Source organism: Schistocerca piceifrons, chromosome 2 (genome assembly GCF_021461385.2).
Source record: "Schistocerca piceifrons isolate TAMUIC-IGC-003096 chromosome 2, iqSchPice1.1, whole genome shotgun sequence".
Classification (NCBI taxonomy): domain Eukaryota; kingdom Metazoa; phylum Arthropoda; class Insecta; order Orthoptera; family Acrididae; genus Schistocerca; species Schistocerca piceifrons.
Window position 1 is genome coordinate 292,768,910 of NC_060139.1, and position 18,273 is coordinate 292,787,182.

At 40.1% G+C, this 18,273-nt stretch overlaps 1 protein-coding gene across 1 annotated transcript in view; it reads right to left on the bottom strand.

Moving 5' to 3' along the window:
- LOC124777808 (probable ubiquitin carboxyl-terminal hydrolase FAF-X) overlaps window positions 1-18,273 on the bottom strand; it is a 301,616-nt gene that overhangs the window by 215,505 nt on the left and 67,838 nt on the right. The window contains exons 7-8 of the mRNA XM_047253324.1: window positions 14,061-14,245; window positions 6,198-6,336 (exon numbers count right to left, since the gene is read on the bottom strand). Of these exons, the coding sequence (XP_047109280.1) occupies window positions 6,198-6,336; window positions 14,061-14,245 (324 nt within the window). The remainder of the gene's footprint in view (window positions 1-6,197; window positions 6,337-14,060; window positions 14,246-18,273) is intronic.

Genomic DNA, 18,273 nt, shown 5'->3' on the forward strand with positions numbered 1-18,273 from the left:
TTTAATTCTAGATTAATTTTCTTTCTCCTTTCATCTGAATGTCACTATCTTGGTCTAAAGCTGATTAAAAGCCGGAAACGTTTTTCCTTGGAATTCTAATATGAGAACAGTGACCAAATTTTTAATTAGGAATACACTCAGGAAATCATTAGGGTCTCATAACCAAATGAAATACTGACTTGGGTTCTGAATGATGAAAAACAAAATTTCAGCCTTTGAATGTTACCTTTACTTAAAATAGGCTTAAATGTATGTATACCACACCCGAACATGTATGGGAACTTTTACTGAAAACCAGTTCAAATTCAACGAAAGTTTGCTCACGTTAATAGAATTTAATACTATTTCATCCTGTGTTTCACAAAATTGTCTGTTTTTAAGCAGACCTTTATACTGTTGTAGAGGCTAGTTCATAGTTTCTCACTTATCCATCTCTTGCACTAGTACCACATGTCAAACATCAAGTGATTGTGCAAGGTCGATATTATATCGAGTGCTTTGGCATATTGAGAATCCTCGGGCCTATTCACATGCAAGTATTGTTTGATAGGCTCTACCCTTTGGAAGTCTTCAAAATAAATTTGTAAAACCTCAATAGCCAAAGCTGCTTCTTGGAACGTAAGATGACACTATATTAATCTCTTAAACAATGTCAAAATGTTGATCTCGGCAGCAGTAGTTTAATCTTCAAATATAAGACAACTCCGTATTTTTCAAATTACAAATTTGGGAGGAAACCTTATCTTATAATTGGGTCAATACGGTACTTGGGGCAAGTGGCAAGGGTGGCAGTACGACAAAGCTGACAGTCATTATAAACTATCAATATTAGCATCAAGTCCACAATTTTCAGGGTCGTTTTCCCATACGACCATTTCATGAGTATACCATGAATATCGGGAATCGAGTAAAACATTAAATCTCCGACATCGCTGTGGCCGCAAAAAGATCCTGCAAGGACGGGACCATTGACGACTCAAGAGAATTGTTCAATGTGACAGAAGTGCAATCCTTCCACAAATTGCAGCAGATTTCAAAGCTGGGCCAGCAACAAGTGTCAGCGTGCAAACCATTCAACGAAACACCGTCGATATGGGCTTTTGGAGCTGAAGGCCCACTCGTGTACCCTTGATGACTGCACGACACACCACTGTAACCCCTCGCCTGGGCCCGTCAACACCGACATTGGACTGTTGTTGATTGAAAATATGTCCCCTGGCTGGACGAGTCTTGTTTCAAATTGTATCGTGCAGATGGATGTGTACGGGTATGGAGACAACCTCATGGGTCCACGGACCCTACATGTCAGCAGGGAACTGTTCAAGCTGGTGGAGACACTGTAATGGTGTGAGTTGTGTGAGCTGAAGTGATATGGGACCCCTGATACGTCTAGATATGACTCTGACAGGTGACATGTATGTAAGCATCCTTTCTGGCCATCTGCATCCATTCATGTCCATCATGCATTCTGACGGACTTGGGAAATTCCAGCAGGATAATGTGACACTCCACACTTCTAGAATTGCTACAGAGTGGCTCCAGGAATACTCTTCTGAATTTAAGCACTTCTGCTGGCTACCAAACTCCCAGGACATGAACATAATTGAGCATATCTGGGATGTTTTGCCTCCAACCCCTTGTATTCTTATGGATTTATGGACAGCTCTGCAGGATACATGGTGTCAATTCCCTCCAGCGCTACTTTCAACATTAGTCGAAGCCATGCCACATCGTGTTGCAGCACTTCTGCATGCTCGCGAGGGCCCTATACAATATTAGGCAGGTGTACCAGTTTCTTTGGCTCTTCAATGTACTTTGAAAGAAACAGAATTCTTTCAGAATTTCTATAAGGAACTGAAGTGGACGAAACTTTTTTACCTAATTATTTATTGATGCAGTTCACAATTTTGATGGTGAAATTGGCACAATTGCAGTGCAAACACTTACTAACAAGCATCAAATATGCACTGCCTTCAACTGTAATTTGTGTGTCTTTTTCTTTAACTTCAACTGCATATAAGAGCACGAGTACAAGAGAAGACTGCTAAAAAAAGTTCCCTGTATTCTGCACTATGATGAGTTCTCAGATATGTATTGGTTCCTTTTGGTTCTCTTCACACATTTCAAAGCAAGAATTAATGTAAATACTTTAGGAGTAAAAGAGACCGCTGCCTGAAAAGCAGAAGCATCGAGTCATCGATAGAGACACAAAAAAAAAAAAAAAGAGAAAACTTTCTAGATTTCAGAGTAAAGTCTTTCTCCATCTAGCGCGTGCGCGCGCGCACACACACACACACACACACACACACACACACACACACACCCTTTCACAGTGAAAGCTGGGCGCACAATGCCAGGGTTGCAATTGTGAGTGGGCTAGGGTGGGATTGGGGTTAGTTTGGGGATGGGGAGGGAGGGGGGGGGGGTAGGCAGGAAGAGGGTTTGGTGGGAGTGAGTAGCCCTAGCAGCTTACAGGGAGGCAGCCAGTTTGCTGCATGGGAACACAGGAAAAGGAGTGGGGGGTGGCAGGTGCATGGGATATGCATGTGAGCACATATGGGAGAGCCAGGTGAAGTGGCACATGATTAAAATGATGTGAATTGGAAGGGGATGATAGGACAGAAGAAGGGGCAACTGTTGGGTGGAAGGTATGGAGAAGTGGGTTAATGGAGACCGAAGTCATAAAAGTTAAGGGAGCAGAGGATGTTTTGCAAGAATAACTCCCATCTGTGTAGTTCGAAAAAGTTAGTGATGGGGGGAAGGATCCAGATGGTCCAGGTTGTGAAGCAGCCATTGATATCTAGCATGTTGTGCACAGCTGCATGTCGTGCCATCAGGTGGTCAACTTTGTTCTTGGCCATTAATTCTGATGGACAGCTGGATGGTTATGATACTAACGTAACAAGCTGCGCAGTGGTTGTATCACAGTTTGTATATGCATTGGCTGCATTAATATATGGCCCTGCCTCTCATGGGGTAGGATAAGCCTGTGACAGGACTGTAGTAGAAAGTGCTGTGTCGGTGGGTTGGGCAGGTCTTGCACCTGAGTCTTCCACAGGAATATTGTCTCTGTGGCGAAGGGTTGGGAGTGGGAATGGCATAAGGATGGACTACGATGTTATGTAGGTAGGCAATGGAATTCCACCTAAAAATGGGAGAGGCGGGAAGTTTCTAGAGAAAGATGTCCCTCACTTTAGGGCATGATGGTAGGTGATGAAAGATATGCTTCGATTGCTCCAGTCCAGATGATACTGAGTGACAAGGGATGCACTCCTTTGTAGCTGTTTTTTGGGTGTGGTGGGAGGATTAGGTGTGTGTGTGTGTGTGTGTGTGTGTGTGTGTGTGTGTGAGAGAGAGAGAGAGAGAGAGAGAGAGAGAGAGAGAGAGAGAGGAATCGTCTCATTAGCGAAACAATGGCAAGAGACTGCTATTTGTTGTTACTTACACTGCTGCTTTCTTTGATAATAATCAACAAGAACTGTGTGTGATAGAAGATGTTCTGAAGGAGAGTTTAACAAAAATTTTTCTTCATTTGAAAATCTTTGCAGTCGCCTCTTTAGTACATTACATTCCGCACAAAAATTAGAGTCATCTTAGATTTAAAAATCTAGTCAGTTGTCGTGCTTCATTTCTGACTGTATCACTATTCAGCATAAGAATCACTATTCGGCGTAACAATAATACGAATATAAACATGGCATGATATGTATATTCTTCCGTGTTTGCTGTTGTCTCACTATAGTTTCGTAGTTTATTAGGCAGACAGAATTTAAATGAGATAGCAGCAAACACGAAAGAATACATGGCAAAATGTTTATATTCGTATTATTCTGATAGTGAAGAGAATACTGCATGTGATTCACAATTCATAAAAGTTCCTATTAGTAACCATCTCTTGTCATAAGTAGGAAAAAATTCAGAACGTAGAGTTGGCCGTATTGACAAACATCCCAAACAGTCTTGCCAGTCGGATTTTCGTAGTACATTGAAAGGCTGCTACATTCGAAGATGAACAATACAAAATTTGTATTTACTTCGTTGGATAATGTATGAAAATGCAGTGGCCGAAACTCGGGGCGGAGAAAAAATCTTGTCTTCCACCTTAATTTATTTACTGACGCAAAGGTTTTGGCACCAGTATTTATCTTTGTGCCTGCAAAGCATGCCTGTGTAGTGCTACATATATTCAACGGCAGAAGTTAATTGTGGCGGCACCTACCAACATTTTACAGAACTTCCGGTTACTTTGCACTCAATTCTAAGCCGCAGGCGGTTTTCTGGATTACAAAAACTGGAAAAAAAGTGCGGCTTAGATTCGAGTAAATACGGTAGGTTTGCGTGGGAGGAGGGAGGGGGGGGGGGGGTAGTAGTACCAGCCAGTGAAGGTGCCCTTGAGATCTTCAGCGTATCAGGGCAAGGGGGTTCTCATCACAGCAGATGAGTGGCCAGGCTGTATGGAAGGGATTTTTGAGGTGTGGAAAGTACGACAGCTGTCGAAACACAGGTACTGCAGGTGGCTGGTGAGTTTGATACGGACAGAGGTGTGGCTGGAGCCATACATCCAGGAAGGTTGAGGAGGACCAGCTGAAGTGACTGGAAGAGAATGCTTTTATGTTGTGAAGGAACGAGTTTAGGGTAACTTGGCCCCGTGTCCAGACCATGATGGTATCATCAATGAACCTGAACCAGATGAGGTATTTTGAGAGGCTACAATGGTTTCCTTTAGATGGCCCATAAAAACTTTTGTATAGAAGGGTGCCATGCAGGTCACCCTGCTGATTTGTTTATATACCTTTTATTTGTTTATATACCTTTTCCTGAACAGAGAAATAGTTGTGCATCAGGATATACTTGGTACGGAATATGAGGAATGAAGAAGTAGATTTGGAGGCTGAAGGATGTTGGGAGATGCAGTATTCAATAGCAACAAGGTCATGGGCATCAGGGATTTGGCACCAACAGTGATCAGATGGAATCCAGGAGGTAAAGGGTTGAGATGTTGAACAGTTAGTGAAGGAAGGGGTTAGGGCAGTGCGTGTGCATGTGCCCTGTTGGAGACAGCATGTACTCCAAAAGTTAGCAAGTTTTATTCTTTTTGTATCCTTGTCAATGACTCAAGATTTCTGCTTTTTGGCGAGTGGTCTCCATTACTCCTGAAGTATTTACATTTTATCAGAACTTTCCTACCACAATTAAAGTAAGAAATGAATCAATAAGCTATGCACAAAGTCAAACACAACAGAATGTGCAATGCATTTGGTAATAGCTACTGCACAACTGGTTGCTGAGGTTGGAAATGTTTGAGGTATTTAAATACTTTAAAATACAATTTAATTTATAATTTGAATATAATTAAAAAATTACGGCTTAAAGTCAATGTGGTACCAGACTGCAAGTGAATAGCAACTGTGTTCATATATAGGTGTGCTGTTAGTTTTGCCAATGTATGTTTACATATATTCTTTTCCCAAACTGAGCTTCGCTAGATTACAATATTATTAACTGAAAATTATTTCTTATATTTATTTGCAGAAAATAAAGCTATTCTAAATTATCTCCGACAAAAATAGTACCTCAGGGTACAATTCACAGCGAAATAATATTTATCACCTAAATTACCATTTTAGCATTTTGAGGCAGAATTCACAACAACATTCACAAATGTGAATTTTTCAGGTCCTATTAATGGGTGTAAGAAAGGAAAGACAGGTCCTTATTAAAACCGCGCGGCGCTACGGTTGCAGGTTCGAATCCTGCCTCGGGCATGGATATGTGCGATGTCCTTAGGTTAGTTAGGTTTAAGTAGTTCTAAGTTCTAGGGGACTGATGACCCCGAAGTGGGTAAGTCCCACAGTGCTCAGAGCCATTTGAACCATTTTTTTTTTGTAAATATGTTCAATGGAAGATAAGAAGTAATAAAGCTCTGTGTTCTGCTGTATGTTATATGCAACTCATAAATAAAGTAAAAAATTAAATTTGAAATAATACTGTGTGAACAGTGCTGGAAGGGTGGAGAGTGGGGGGAGGGGGGAGGGATGGGGAGGGGAGGGGGGGGGGGAGGGATGGGGAGGGGAGGGGGGGTGGAGTGCAACTCCATACAAAAGGGCCTTAAAGTCAGAATGACTACTCAGGAGCAACACAGAACCACATATTACTTAACAACACTAGAGAAGCAATTAAAAATATGTAGATCTTACTGCCATTCTCTCTGCTGTCAACCACTCTTCCTCTTCTAAGCCAGTGTGACGATGAGGGTAGTAAGTTACACTAGCTATTACTTTGTTAACCTCATTAAGAGCATTCATCTTTCCATTGAATGAGGAGATCTGAAGCAACCTGGAGAAAAGAAATGTAATATCATCATCATCATCATCATCATCATCATCATCATCATCATCATCATCATCTACTTTTGCACTTTTATCTTTTCTTCAGACAAAAACCACGTTACCTGAAAAGTGTTAAAAATGATCACCACAATTTTTTTGATATTCTAAGCTTTCACTTTCACGTTATTGGGTTTTAGTGGCAAAAGTTACCTGTTCAGACTTCTTCAGGCTTGATTAATTTTAGTTAGCAACACTTTATACAAATTCAATTTTTATTGTTTCAGTGTTTTTCCTCAGCTTCAGTGCACTAAAAATACATAAATTGCTTCATCAGGATGAATTTTTCTTTTATTACAAAACATGCTCATGCTCAGTGATTAAGCTATACTGTGTACATTCTTTGCAAAACGTTTCATTCTTAATTAATGTGCTATCTGAATACATCACTCTTGAGCAAAACTGTATGAAGTCTATAATGACCTAAAAATAAAAAAAATTAAAAAAAATATTATGCATATTTATTGTTTAGAGCATTACCACAGTGCGCTTTACAAACAGAGCTAAATGTTTCCGATGAATGATCTATCAATTTACAAAGTGATCCAGCAGATAGGAATACTAAAGTAATACCAGTAGTTAAAAAAGGAAGATGGTCACATACACAATCTCCAAGCAGTGGATGGTTTGGGTTGAAACTGCAGAGTTACTCATAAATCAACAGTGTCAGTATAAACCATCTCACCAAACCATCCGCTATTTTAATTACAGTCACAGATTCAATGTCCATAATGCAAAAGATTGGGACGGGGGAGAGACAAATTGGTCAATACCATAATGTAGCCTTTAAGGACAAATGCCCTAAACAAGCATACTGTGGAGCAAAGTCATGACTGTCATGCCTTTAATGCAAGCTATTGGATGATGAGGCATTTTAAAGTGTGTGTTTTACTTCCTCCCAAATTGTTTTCAGCTCTGCAGAAATAAGGCCAGTGCTAAAAGTAATGAGAAATCAAAGTCTCCAAACTCTTTAGAGGGAGAAATAGCAAGATAATGGAGACGACAATAATCACCTGTCACAATTTAATACTCCTCAATGTCAGTGGCTTTGTTGAAAGCAGTAGTAGTATATGCAACTGCCTCTTCTTCATATGGTAGTGGAATTTGGTACTGTCTGTAACATGTGCCACTCCACCTGGTCACAAGAAAGCCAAGTGCACAAAGCTGCACTACCTCACATTGAGATCCTAGGAAATTATACTCTCCCTACTCAGCTTCATTTGGGAAACAGATTTATCTCATACTTCAATGAATGTAGTTCTCACACAATTCCTGAAGATTGGTAGAAGCAGTGCTTGCCTGAGTAATTACTCTATGATGTCTTCACTTGTTGCATGCTCTGTACAACACTAGTTGACATCTCCTTGAAAACTAGAAAATTCGTTCCACCACCAATAACCAAATCATGTTGTAGTCAACAGGCTTCAGTATTCAAGTTTCAGACACATGATATCCTCCCACAACTTCACAAATGTTACTTCCAGGGACATTTATTCGCCTTCACATGATCCTTCCTGTCACATTATTATAAGGTATCAAACCAGAGAAGTTGTGTGTGACCAGTTTGTACAGGATTTTGGTCAACTTCAAGTTAATACTTCTCAGATCACATTGTTATTGACGTAATGACTAGACTATTTCCACATTTAGAAGTCAAGTGCATTGTTCAATACACAGGGATGAATTAGAAATACACCGTTCCACCTCCAAACCTACACACATATATATCAGCTGTATCTGACGAAGAAAGGGACTGAACGCTTTTTTCATGTTTCTGAGGAATTCCTCTGCAGCTGTTTTTTGGGGGTGGAGGGAGGATTAGGAGTGTGTGTGTGTGTGTGTGTGTGTGTGTGTGTGTGTGTGAGGACATGCAATATGTGCATAGCCCGTGCGGATTGTTGCTGCTGCATCTCGTGCCCCAAATTATTCCCATCGATAATTATATTTATTCCTACTTATCCTATTTTGTACTTCACCCTCACATATTTTGCCCTCTATTTTCCATGATGAGCTGTGCCACATGCATTTGGGATCTACCAATCCTCTTTCCCTCTCTCTTCCCTCGTCCCAACACATGCAAACTTGCATACGTCATCCATTCCTTATCTAGCACCTTTCTGTTCGTTTTTAACATATTTGTGTGTATTTTTACATAGTTTTACACATTTTTTGCAGATTTGTGCATGTTTTTGCATGTCTTTATGTAACGGTAAGCCCCTTTTCTGTTACCACACTCCTCTCACAATTGTGACACCTTTGTTTGCCTATTTCATCATACCCAATTCCCCTATGCCATCCTTACCATAATGGGCCCCTGCTCCATCTTTCTGCAATAGTTTGGAAAAGTATGCCGTTCCCTATCCAGAATCCGAGCCCACATCCTGCGGAATCCCCCCCAACAGCCTAAACATACTATGTCCTTTCTCTGGATCCCACCCTCCTCCTACTTTCACAATGAGTTTCAACTGTTCAGTATCAGACATTCCCTGGCCCACACAAACCTGGCACTTGTGCATAGCCTGGTTTTGTTTTGTTTGGTTTTAGGGCGCAAAAAACGACTGGGGTCATACGCACCCAGGTCAAACTATAGAACACGCATAGCTGCTATTGTGTGCATAGCCCAGATGTGAGCAACTACATCTCCAATATGTATTCATAATGACATCTATGTAGGCCTGATCCCATTTTGCATTCATTACACGTCACATGTCTCAACGAGGGCAGTTATTTGCTGGGATGTTCTGTATGCTTGGTATCTCACATACCTACCATCACCTAATATTCTGCCAATATGAAGATGCCCGAATCAGGCGAAAACACAGCATTGGTAAATAAATAATAAATACGTCCCTGCAACCAAGACTGTTTGTTTCTTCATATCAAAAAAGAGACCAGAAACCTGGGCCAATGGCTTCCTTCTTCATCATGACAACATTCCGTGTCCCACATCACTTTTGATTCGCGAGTTTTTGGCTGGAAAAAGTGTTCCTGTGCCCACATTTGCCTTATCAGATTTTGTACTGTGCAACTTCTTGTTCTTCCCAAACATTAAAGACATGCTTAAAGGAAAACATTTTGACACCATTCCTGACATTAAGGGGCCACGACAGAGCAGCTGAATGTCGCTGGTGAAGTGGACCTGGCAATATAAAAAGATGTGGCGAGTATTGTGTAGTTAGCAGTGAAGCAGGAACAGCTTATTGTGTGTGTGTGTGTGTGTGTGTGTGTGTGTGTGTGTGTGTGTGTACGCGCGCGCGTTGGACAATGACTTTTGACTGTCTGCTGCTCAGTACCATCTCCTCGTAAGTACTGTTACATTATATAAATAATTATGTATATTCTGCTCTAACTGTCACAAGGAATTAAAAACACTTGATCAATGAAGACTAAGATGAATTACGGATTACAAATCCTAACAGATTGTAGAGCACCATATGTACACTGTTAAAAGAGAAAGTATAGGAAACTAAAAATTGGTTTTCTAAGGCATGTGCTGAAAAAGCTAGGAAAGCTTAGTATAATAACTGAAATACTGAAACAAAAAACCGAATCATCTAGAATGAAACCTTTACCCTGCAATGGAGAATGCACTGTTTTTAAACTTCCTGACATCTACAACTCCATCTACATTCACATCTACAACATTACTCTGCAATTCACACTTGTGTCTCCACCATTCCATTCTTCAGGAGCATGTGGGAAAAATGAACACAAATCTTTCCTTGTGAGTTCCAATTTCTCCTATTGTAGTGTGATGATAATTTCTCCACATTTTCACATTCGGGGAGAAAGGTGGCAATTGAAATTTTGTGGAAAGATCTCACCAAAACCCAAAAAGTGTGCATGTTTTAATGACTAACACCCCAGCTTTGCATATTCTATGCATGAACATACTTTTCTCTCTCTCTCTCTCTCTCTCTCTCTCTCTCTCTCTCTCTCTCTCTCTCGATTATACAAAATGAGCGGCCATTGTTGGAACTTCTTTATGTCTTATGTCAATGCTATCTGGTATGGATCTCCTACCATGTAGTAGTACTCCAGAAAAGGATGATCAAGCATAGTGTCAGCAGTCCTTTAGTAGATTTGTTGTACCCTCTACGTGATCTCCCAACAAAATGCGGCCTCTGATTCACCTTACCCACAAATTTTCTATGTGATGGTTCCAATTTAAATTGTTCATCAATTCTAATCCCTAGGTATTTAGACAAATCTAAACACTTAAACATCCCCATGCATGTGGTCTGTCTGTTGCTGAACATTTCCTTAGTCAGCACTCGCCTGATTCCAAACCCATGACATCCTTCCCACTCACCTTCATCAACTTTATGCTTAACAACAACTGCTTTACTTTTGAGGGTCCGACATGCAAGCAGATCAGGAGCACGGCCTTGAAACCAGGATGGCTCCTTCCTATGCTAACCTTTTAACAGTTCACTTGGAGGTGGACTTTAACAGGAACTGTATGCCTTCAGCCCCTGGTTTGGTTTAGATACATTGATGATATCTTTGGCGTAAGGACTCATGGTGAGCTGCCCTGTTCAAATTCTTGTAATCTCTAAATACATTCTCAAACCTAAATTTCACATGGTCCTACTCCAAATCCCATACCAGTTCCCTTGATTTGACCTCATTCTCACCGAGGGTCAGCTACATCCTTCTGTTCACATTGAAGCTACTAACAAACAATAGTACTTACATGCCGACTGCTGCCATCCTCTCCACATCAAATGTTCCCTCTCATACAGCCTTGGCATTCATGGCAAACATATTTGTTCAGATGCAGACCCTCTACAGCAATACTCTACCATTCTCACCTCAGCCTAGATCAAAAGCAGATTTTTCCTGAAATCTCCCTACCCTATGGCTATCCCCACTCTAAGACTTGCCCTATGCACCCTCCTACCATGACCTATAGCAGCCCTGTAACTGGCGCAACATATGCTATCAAAGGGACAGCCACCAGTGAAACAATATGTCGTATACCAGCTGTTAAGCAAACATTGTTTGCCCTTTTACACTAGCGTCACAACCACCAAATTATCAGGCAGAATGAATGGGCATAGGCAGAGGGTGTATACTGGCAAAACACAATATCCTGTTGCAGAGCATGCTCTACAACACGACAGTCATGACCCCTGTGACTGTTTCATCACTTGTACACTTGAACTCTTCCCTGAGACACCAATTTCTCAAAACTCCATAGGTGAGAAATGGCATTACATGTCCTTGGTTCTTGCTATCCACGTGGCCTTAATTTATGGTAATTTCTTCGATCTCTGAATTTCTTCTTAGTTACTATTCTTCTCTGTGTTCCCTCCAGTCTATCTTACTTTCTGACCTTCAATTCCCCCTCCACCTCTACCACATGCAATACACTTTATCTTTTTGTTCTTAGTAACTTATACTGATCTCTGTCTTGCATATTACCCATCAACCACCTTTAAACTCTCAATCCTGGTGCAGTCCTCAATAACCAGTCTCCTTATCATCCCAACTGGTACATCTCCCCTGACATGGGGTTCTGGGATACTTCTCTGAACTCTCTCTCCATGTCCTAAGCCTCAACAGTACTCTTCCTTTTCCTTCAACCCCTCTGCCTGAAGAGGTCACTGGCTCCAAAAGCTTGCAAATGTCAATATCTTTTGATATATGTGCTCTCCTGCTGTTGCTTGGTGATTAGATTTTTTTATTTATCCAATTGCATGTTTTCACAAAGTGGTTATTTTCATTGATACAAATTTATATCATGTAACATGCAGATGATATTTAATGGATTTCTTTTATTACTCATGGGGTGGGCCTCATGAGTTTTATTACTCAGGGCCCATTACCACTTTTCGAACCACGAAGATATCCCGGGTAATTATTTGATACTGCGTTTTGATCTTCTGACAAGTCTACCAGATGGCTAACGACAACATCATCTGCAAACAAGCTAAGACGGCTGCTCAGTTCATCTACTAAATGATTTATATTGATTAAGAACAGAAGAGACCATTAACACTTCCTTGGAGAATGCCAGGTATCACTTCTGTTTCACTTAATGACTTTCTTACTGTGAAGTGTGTCCTAGCTGACAAGAAATCCCAAATCCAATGGTATAACTCAAGACTGTACTCCATGGGCACACAATTTTATTAGAAGCCGCTTGTGAGGAATGGAGTCAAGTCTTTTGAAAATCCAGGCATATGGAATTCAAAAGTAGATAGCACTCATTACGTTGTGTGAATAAATGGCCAGTGGTGTTTCACAAGAACAATATTTTCTGAACGCTTGCCATCTGTGTTAATAAATCTTTTTCTTTGAGGTAATTCAGAACGTGGTCCCAAGTTTGAGTCTCAGCCCCCCCCCCCCCCCCCCCCCACACACACACACTTTTAATCTGCTAGGAAGTTTCATAAAACATAATGAGAGTGAAAGCTCAAAATTACTGGAAAATGAGACACTTTACTAAAAAAAGATCTTGCTTACAAGGGAACCTCCCCATCGCACCCCCCTCAGATTTAGTTATAAGTTGGCACAGTGGATAGGCCTTGAAAAACTGAACACAGATCAATCGAGAAAACAGGAAGAAGTTGTGTGGAACTGTGAAAAAACAAGCAAAGTATACAAACTGAGTAGTTCATGGGAAGATAGGCCACATCAAGGAAACTGGAAACACAGGAGCGCCGTGGTCTCGTGGTAACGTGAGAAGCTGCGAAACGAAAGGTCCTTGGTTCAAATCTTCCATCGAGTGAAAAGTTTAATTTTTTATTTTCAGTTTATGTGACAAACTCTTATGTTTTCATCACTTTTTTGGGAGTGATTATCACATTCACAAGAAAACCTAAATCAGGCAAGGTAGAAGACTCTTTTTACCCAGTGTAGACAACATATTCCTGTCATGTGACGCACATGCCGTCACCAGTGTCGTATAGAATATATCATATGTGTTTTCCTGTGGAGGAATCGGTTGACCTATGACCTTGCGATCAAATGTTTTTGGTTCCCATTGGAGAGGCACGTCCTTTCGTCTACTAATCGCACGTTTTTGCGATGTGGTCGCATAACACAGACACTAAACTTATTACAGTGGACAGAGATGTCAATGAACGAACAGACAGATAATAACTATGCAAAAATAAAGAAAGCAAAATTTTCACGCGAGGGAAGACTTGAACCAAGGACCTCTCCTTCTGCAGCTGCTCACGCTACCACAGGACCACGGCGCTTATGAGCTCACAGTCTCCATGATGTTGCCTATGTGGCCCATGGACTACTCAGTTTGTATATTTTGCTTATTTTTTCACAGTTTCACACAACTTCTTCCTGTTTTCTCAATTGATCTGTGTTCAGTTTATCAAGGCCTGTCCACTGTGCCGACTTATAACTAAATCTGAGGGGGGTGCGATGGGGAGGTTCCCTTGTTAGCACAAAAAAAGAAAATCTGGCAACACTTTTTTCCAAAAGAAACTTATTCCATGTCGCAAGATTTTCCACAAGCATTGTCTTCGTGCTTATCCCACTGCTCACTGTTTCCTCTAAGCAGCTGGGGCTGTTAAAAAATATGGAAGGAAGGAAGGACATCTAAAGTTGCTGCTTGGAAAACTCAAAAATCCCAACAAACCACCAACAAACACATACTCACTTTGAAAATGTACACTACTACTTACAAGATGGCCATGAATATCTCACCTGAGTATCATCTTCAGTCTGAATATTTCGAGGTTCTTTATCATCTCTTCCTGGTTAGGAACACGAGATACCAAACATTTTGCTGCCTTTATGATAGCAGATATTGCATCATTTTTTGATTCATTCTTTGCTTCTTTCTTCAGTTCATCATCTGTCAGATTATCCAGAATCCCAGGAATCATTTCCTAAAGGAATGTAAAGTAATTAGCTTTCAATAGAACATGCAATTTTTCCGTTACTGATATTTTTGGTGAAGGGCTTACTGAATGATGATCTAATTTTGCAACACAAAATTAAGGCTAACACTGCCTTTTTAATTCCATGTTACTACACAGCATATGTTCTGACACATAATTCTCCAACTTAAAACCCCACTACCCCCCCCCCCCCCCCCCCAATTGCCACAACAATAAATCATGGCATTTGGTTAAAGTTCCAGAATCAGAAGATCATTCCACAAGGAACAAGATGATAGTAAGAATCTGTGACAAAACTAAACAAAGTAAGTAGCCATACACAAAAGACATAAATAGTAGTGTGCTGATAACAGAACTTGTCAAGCACTTTACAAAATTTAGAACAACCTACCAATCACGGTGGTGACGATAGAAAGCAAATTATTATATAGTTTTTCATTAATCAGGTATTAAATTGAACAATTTTATTTCAACTTACATGTTAATCAGCTTTTTTTGGCACTATCTAAAACACTTCTATTTACATTTACGAATTACAAACTATCTGAGCAAACACAATGGAAGTGAGGTATTACTAATATTGCTCATTTCCTCCTTCTTCTCTTTCCTGATATTGTGCTCAAGAAACAACTGTCCAAATGCTTCTTTGTGTGCCATAATTTGACAATCATCACTGTGGTCCTTGCATGACATACACAAAGATGGAGAAGAGGTGTGGGAGGGATAACAAGTTCTTAGAATTCTTTGTACGGCCTGGCTTACTGAATTTTACAAGTAACTCTTTGCTCTGATCTTACTTGTACTGTCTTCCACTGGAGTTTCATCACAGTTATTGTAATGCTCTCCAGCAGGTCAATCAAACCCATTATAAATCACGTTGCTTGTTCCCAACTGAACATTTCTTAGTCATTCAAACTTCGTAGCAATGCAAAAATTGTGTTATAATCTTATGATTTTACAAGCAAATATTTTTCTAAGGAATTCCAGTCTGTGATAACTATCAAGAAGGCAGGAGGGAAGAGAACGTAAGGCAATCAGCCCCCCCCTTCTGTCAGCAACATCTTTACTTTTTGCTGCTTCAGTCAATTACGTAACTTTTTTGGATTATCTGTGTGGCCAACCATGTCAATTATCAAAACATTTTTGATTAAAAAAGATTAAAAGGCCCATTTCTGCTCTGTGTTTCTAAATGGACAAGAAAACAACATTGGAACATGCCTTTTCAGAGATTTGAGGGATAAAATTATTTTGGTGAGTTAAATAGCTGATACAACCTACATGACTAATATGCAATTCACAGTTATGTGCTTGTTGGAGGATTCATCAAACTACCTTCAGATTACCTCTCTACCGACCTAAAAGTGAGCAGGGAAAAAATGTACATTTAAACATTTCTGTGTTTCTACAGTGATCATTCTCCTTAGGTAGGCTGGTGCCAACAAAATATTTTTGCATTCAGAGGAGAAGGTTGGTGATTAAGACTTGATGGAAAAATCTCACCGCAATGAAAAAAATGCCCTCATTTTAGCGATTACCACCCCAATTTGCATATGATATCCACGATACTCTCTCCCCTATTTCACTGTAACACAAAATGACCTGTCCTCTCCTGGTCTTTTTCAGTGTTCTCCATAAACCCTATCTGGTAAGGATCACACACAACTCCAGAAGAGGACAGACACACAGTGTAGGCAGTCTCTTTAGCAGACCTGTTGCACCTTCTACACATTCTGTGAGTTTGTGAACACTTGACTTTGGTTAGAAAACTGACTTTCAGGCAATAAAAGAAATTAAAATATCATTTAACCTGTTCATCCTGAGTAATAAGGAGCAATCTGTAAATATTCAACTTCAAGGAAGATAATTTCTCAGCCAATATCACATCTGTAAAATCTTTAGAATGACCATTCTTAGTAAAGCAGAAAGCTTTAATTACGATAGTCTTTTCGTTGTGCCTATCTGCGACTCAGAATCTCTGCTATATGGTGAGTAGCAACTTCCCTTTCCATAATATTTTTACATTCCATCCTGAATATTCCATTGTTGAATTATAGATATAAATGTACTCCATTTCTTAAGTAGCTGGACATTTGATGTAAGATGCATTGGCATGTCAATCTACCTGGCTAAAGAAGATATAGAGTACACTATTAGCTCTAATTGGACATTTGTTTTAACCCTTACCAAGGGATGTAAACTGTGGACGTGTATTGTCAATAAATGTTACTGTGTAGTTACTACATCTTGTATGTGAAGTACAGAGATAGAATTTTGAAATATGCCTCAAGCTGCAGTTCTTCTGATACGTTGTCTTTTTTGACTTATTGTTTTACCTCTTTATGGTAACATATGATATTTCTGTAGCTAGAAAATATTTTCACTTTTACCTGCTATAAAAAGAAAATTTTATAACTGTGTACGAGTTAAAACACTTTTATGAAGACTGCATATTTATGTCTGCAACTGACAATGACACGAATACACAAGCAACGTCTAGTGGCACTCAGTGTCAACATGTTTTCTAGTAACTTTAGTTGCCCTTCAGTTTAGTGGTGCTCCTGTATCAGTGATGTACTCTGTGACTTGTAATATGAGGTGGATGCACTTGGCGAACCATACAGTAAAAACTGGTTTCAACTTCCACATGCCAATGCATCTAATGTTAATTATCTGGCTAATTAAGATATGGAGTACAATTGTAGCTCTAACTGGGCACTCGTATTAAACTTTACTGAAATGTTTTTAACAACAACTCAATTTTATATGTTGTATTTGTATGCCATCTATCAGAAGTTAATGCGCACTATTCACAGACCAGATGGTGGTAATTCTGCTTTACGAAAACCATCACTATAAATAAAGGTTTTACATATGAGATCATGGCTGAGAAAATGTCTCCCTTCAAGTTAAAACAATTATCAGTGCCAGAATTTTTATTTTCTTCCACACCATGTTTGAAGGACCTGTAAACTCTTATTCAGGTGGATCACTTAATTGCATCATATTTCTGTTTGCTGAATGTAGCCATAATTGTACTTCATTTCACTACAAATAAGGTCTAATTTTGCCATTTGCTATTTTAACTGGGCACTGAAATTATAAATTACAAAAACTGTCAATAGACCAACTAAAACTATTATGTCAGCATATTTATTAATTTTTTTGGTTTGCTGATTTTGGAGCCACTTTATGATTAAAATCACTCAAAAATAGATAGCAGCAAAAGTTACGGTGCATCACCTAGTATGCTTGAGAAGCTTCAAGTTCATTGCCACTGTCTCAGGTTTGTCACCGAGTGTGTTCCACCCATGTTTTCTGTCAGAAACAAAAATTTCAAGTTCTTCATAGCAGTACAGCTTATGAACTGTGGTTGGTTAGTGAAGAACTATTTGATTAGAATCTATGTTGTCAATCTCAAACAATGGAAACTCCTGGTTGGAAAATCAACAATTATGAAATGACAGATTGCTACTCACTGTAAAGACGACACAATGAACTGCCGTTAAGGTACAACAAAAAGACTGCCACACACTATGCTTTTGGCCAAAGCCTTCTTCAGAAAAGAAAGGAAACACAAAATTTCACACGAACAGGTACACCTCACACACACAGCCACTACCTCCAGCTGCTCTGGTCAGACAGCAACTACTATGTTGAACAAAAGCAGCAATCAGGAATGGGACAGAGAAGGGGGAGGGATATAAGAGTAAGAGTGGGGGAAAGACGAGCACTGTCTGTGGAGCAACAAAAGGCTGTTAGGAGCAGCACTGGGAGGCTGTGAGTTGGGGGCCTGGGGAGCTTGGTGGAGGGGGGGGGGGGGGGGGGAGGGGGGGGAAGTGGAAAAGGAGAGGAACACAGAGGGGAAAAGACCGGTGAGTGCGTTGGCAGATAGCAGTGCACAATCAGGGTCAGAGCAGAAAAGCTGGTGGTGGTGGTGGTGGTGGTGGTGGTAGAGAGCAAGATCCAGATGGTCCACATTGTAAACCACCCTTTAAAGCCATGCATGTTATGTTTAG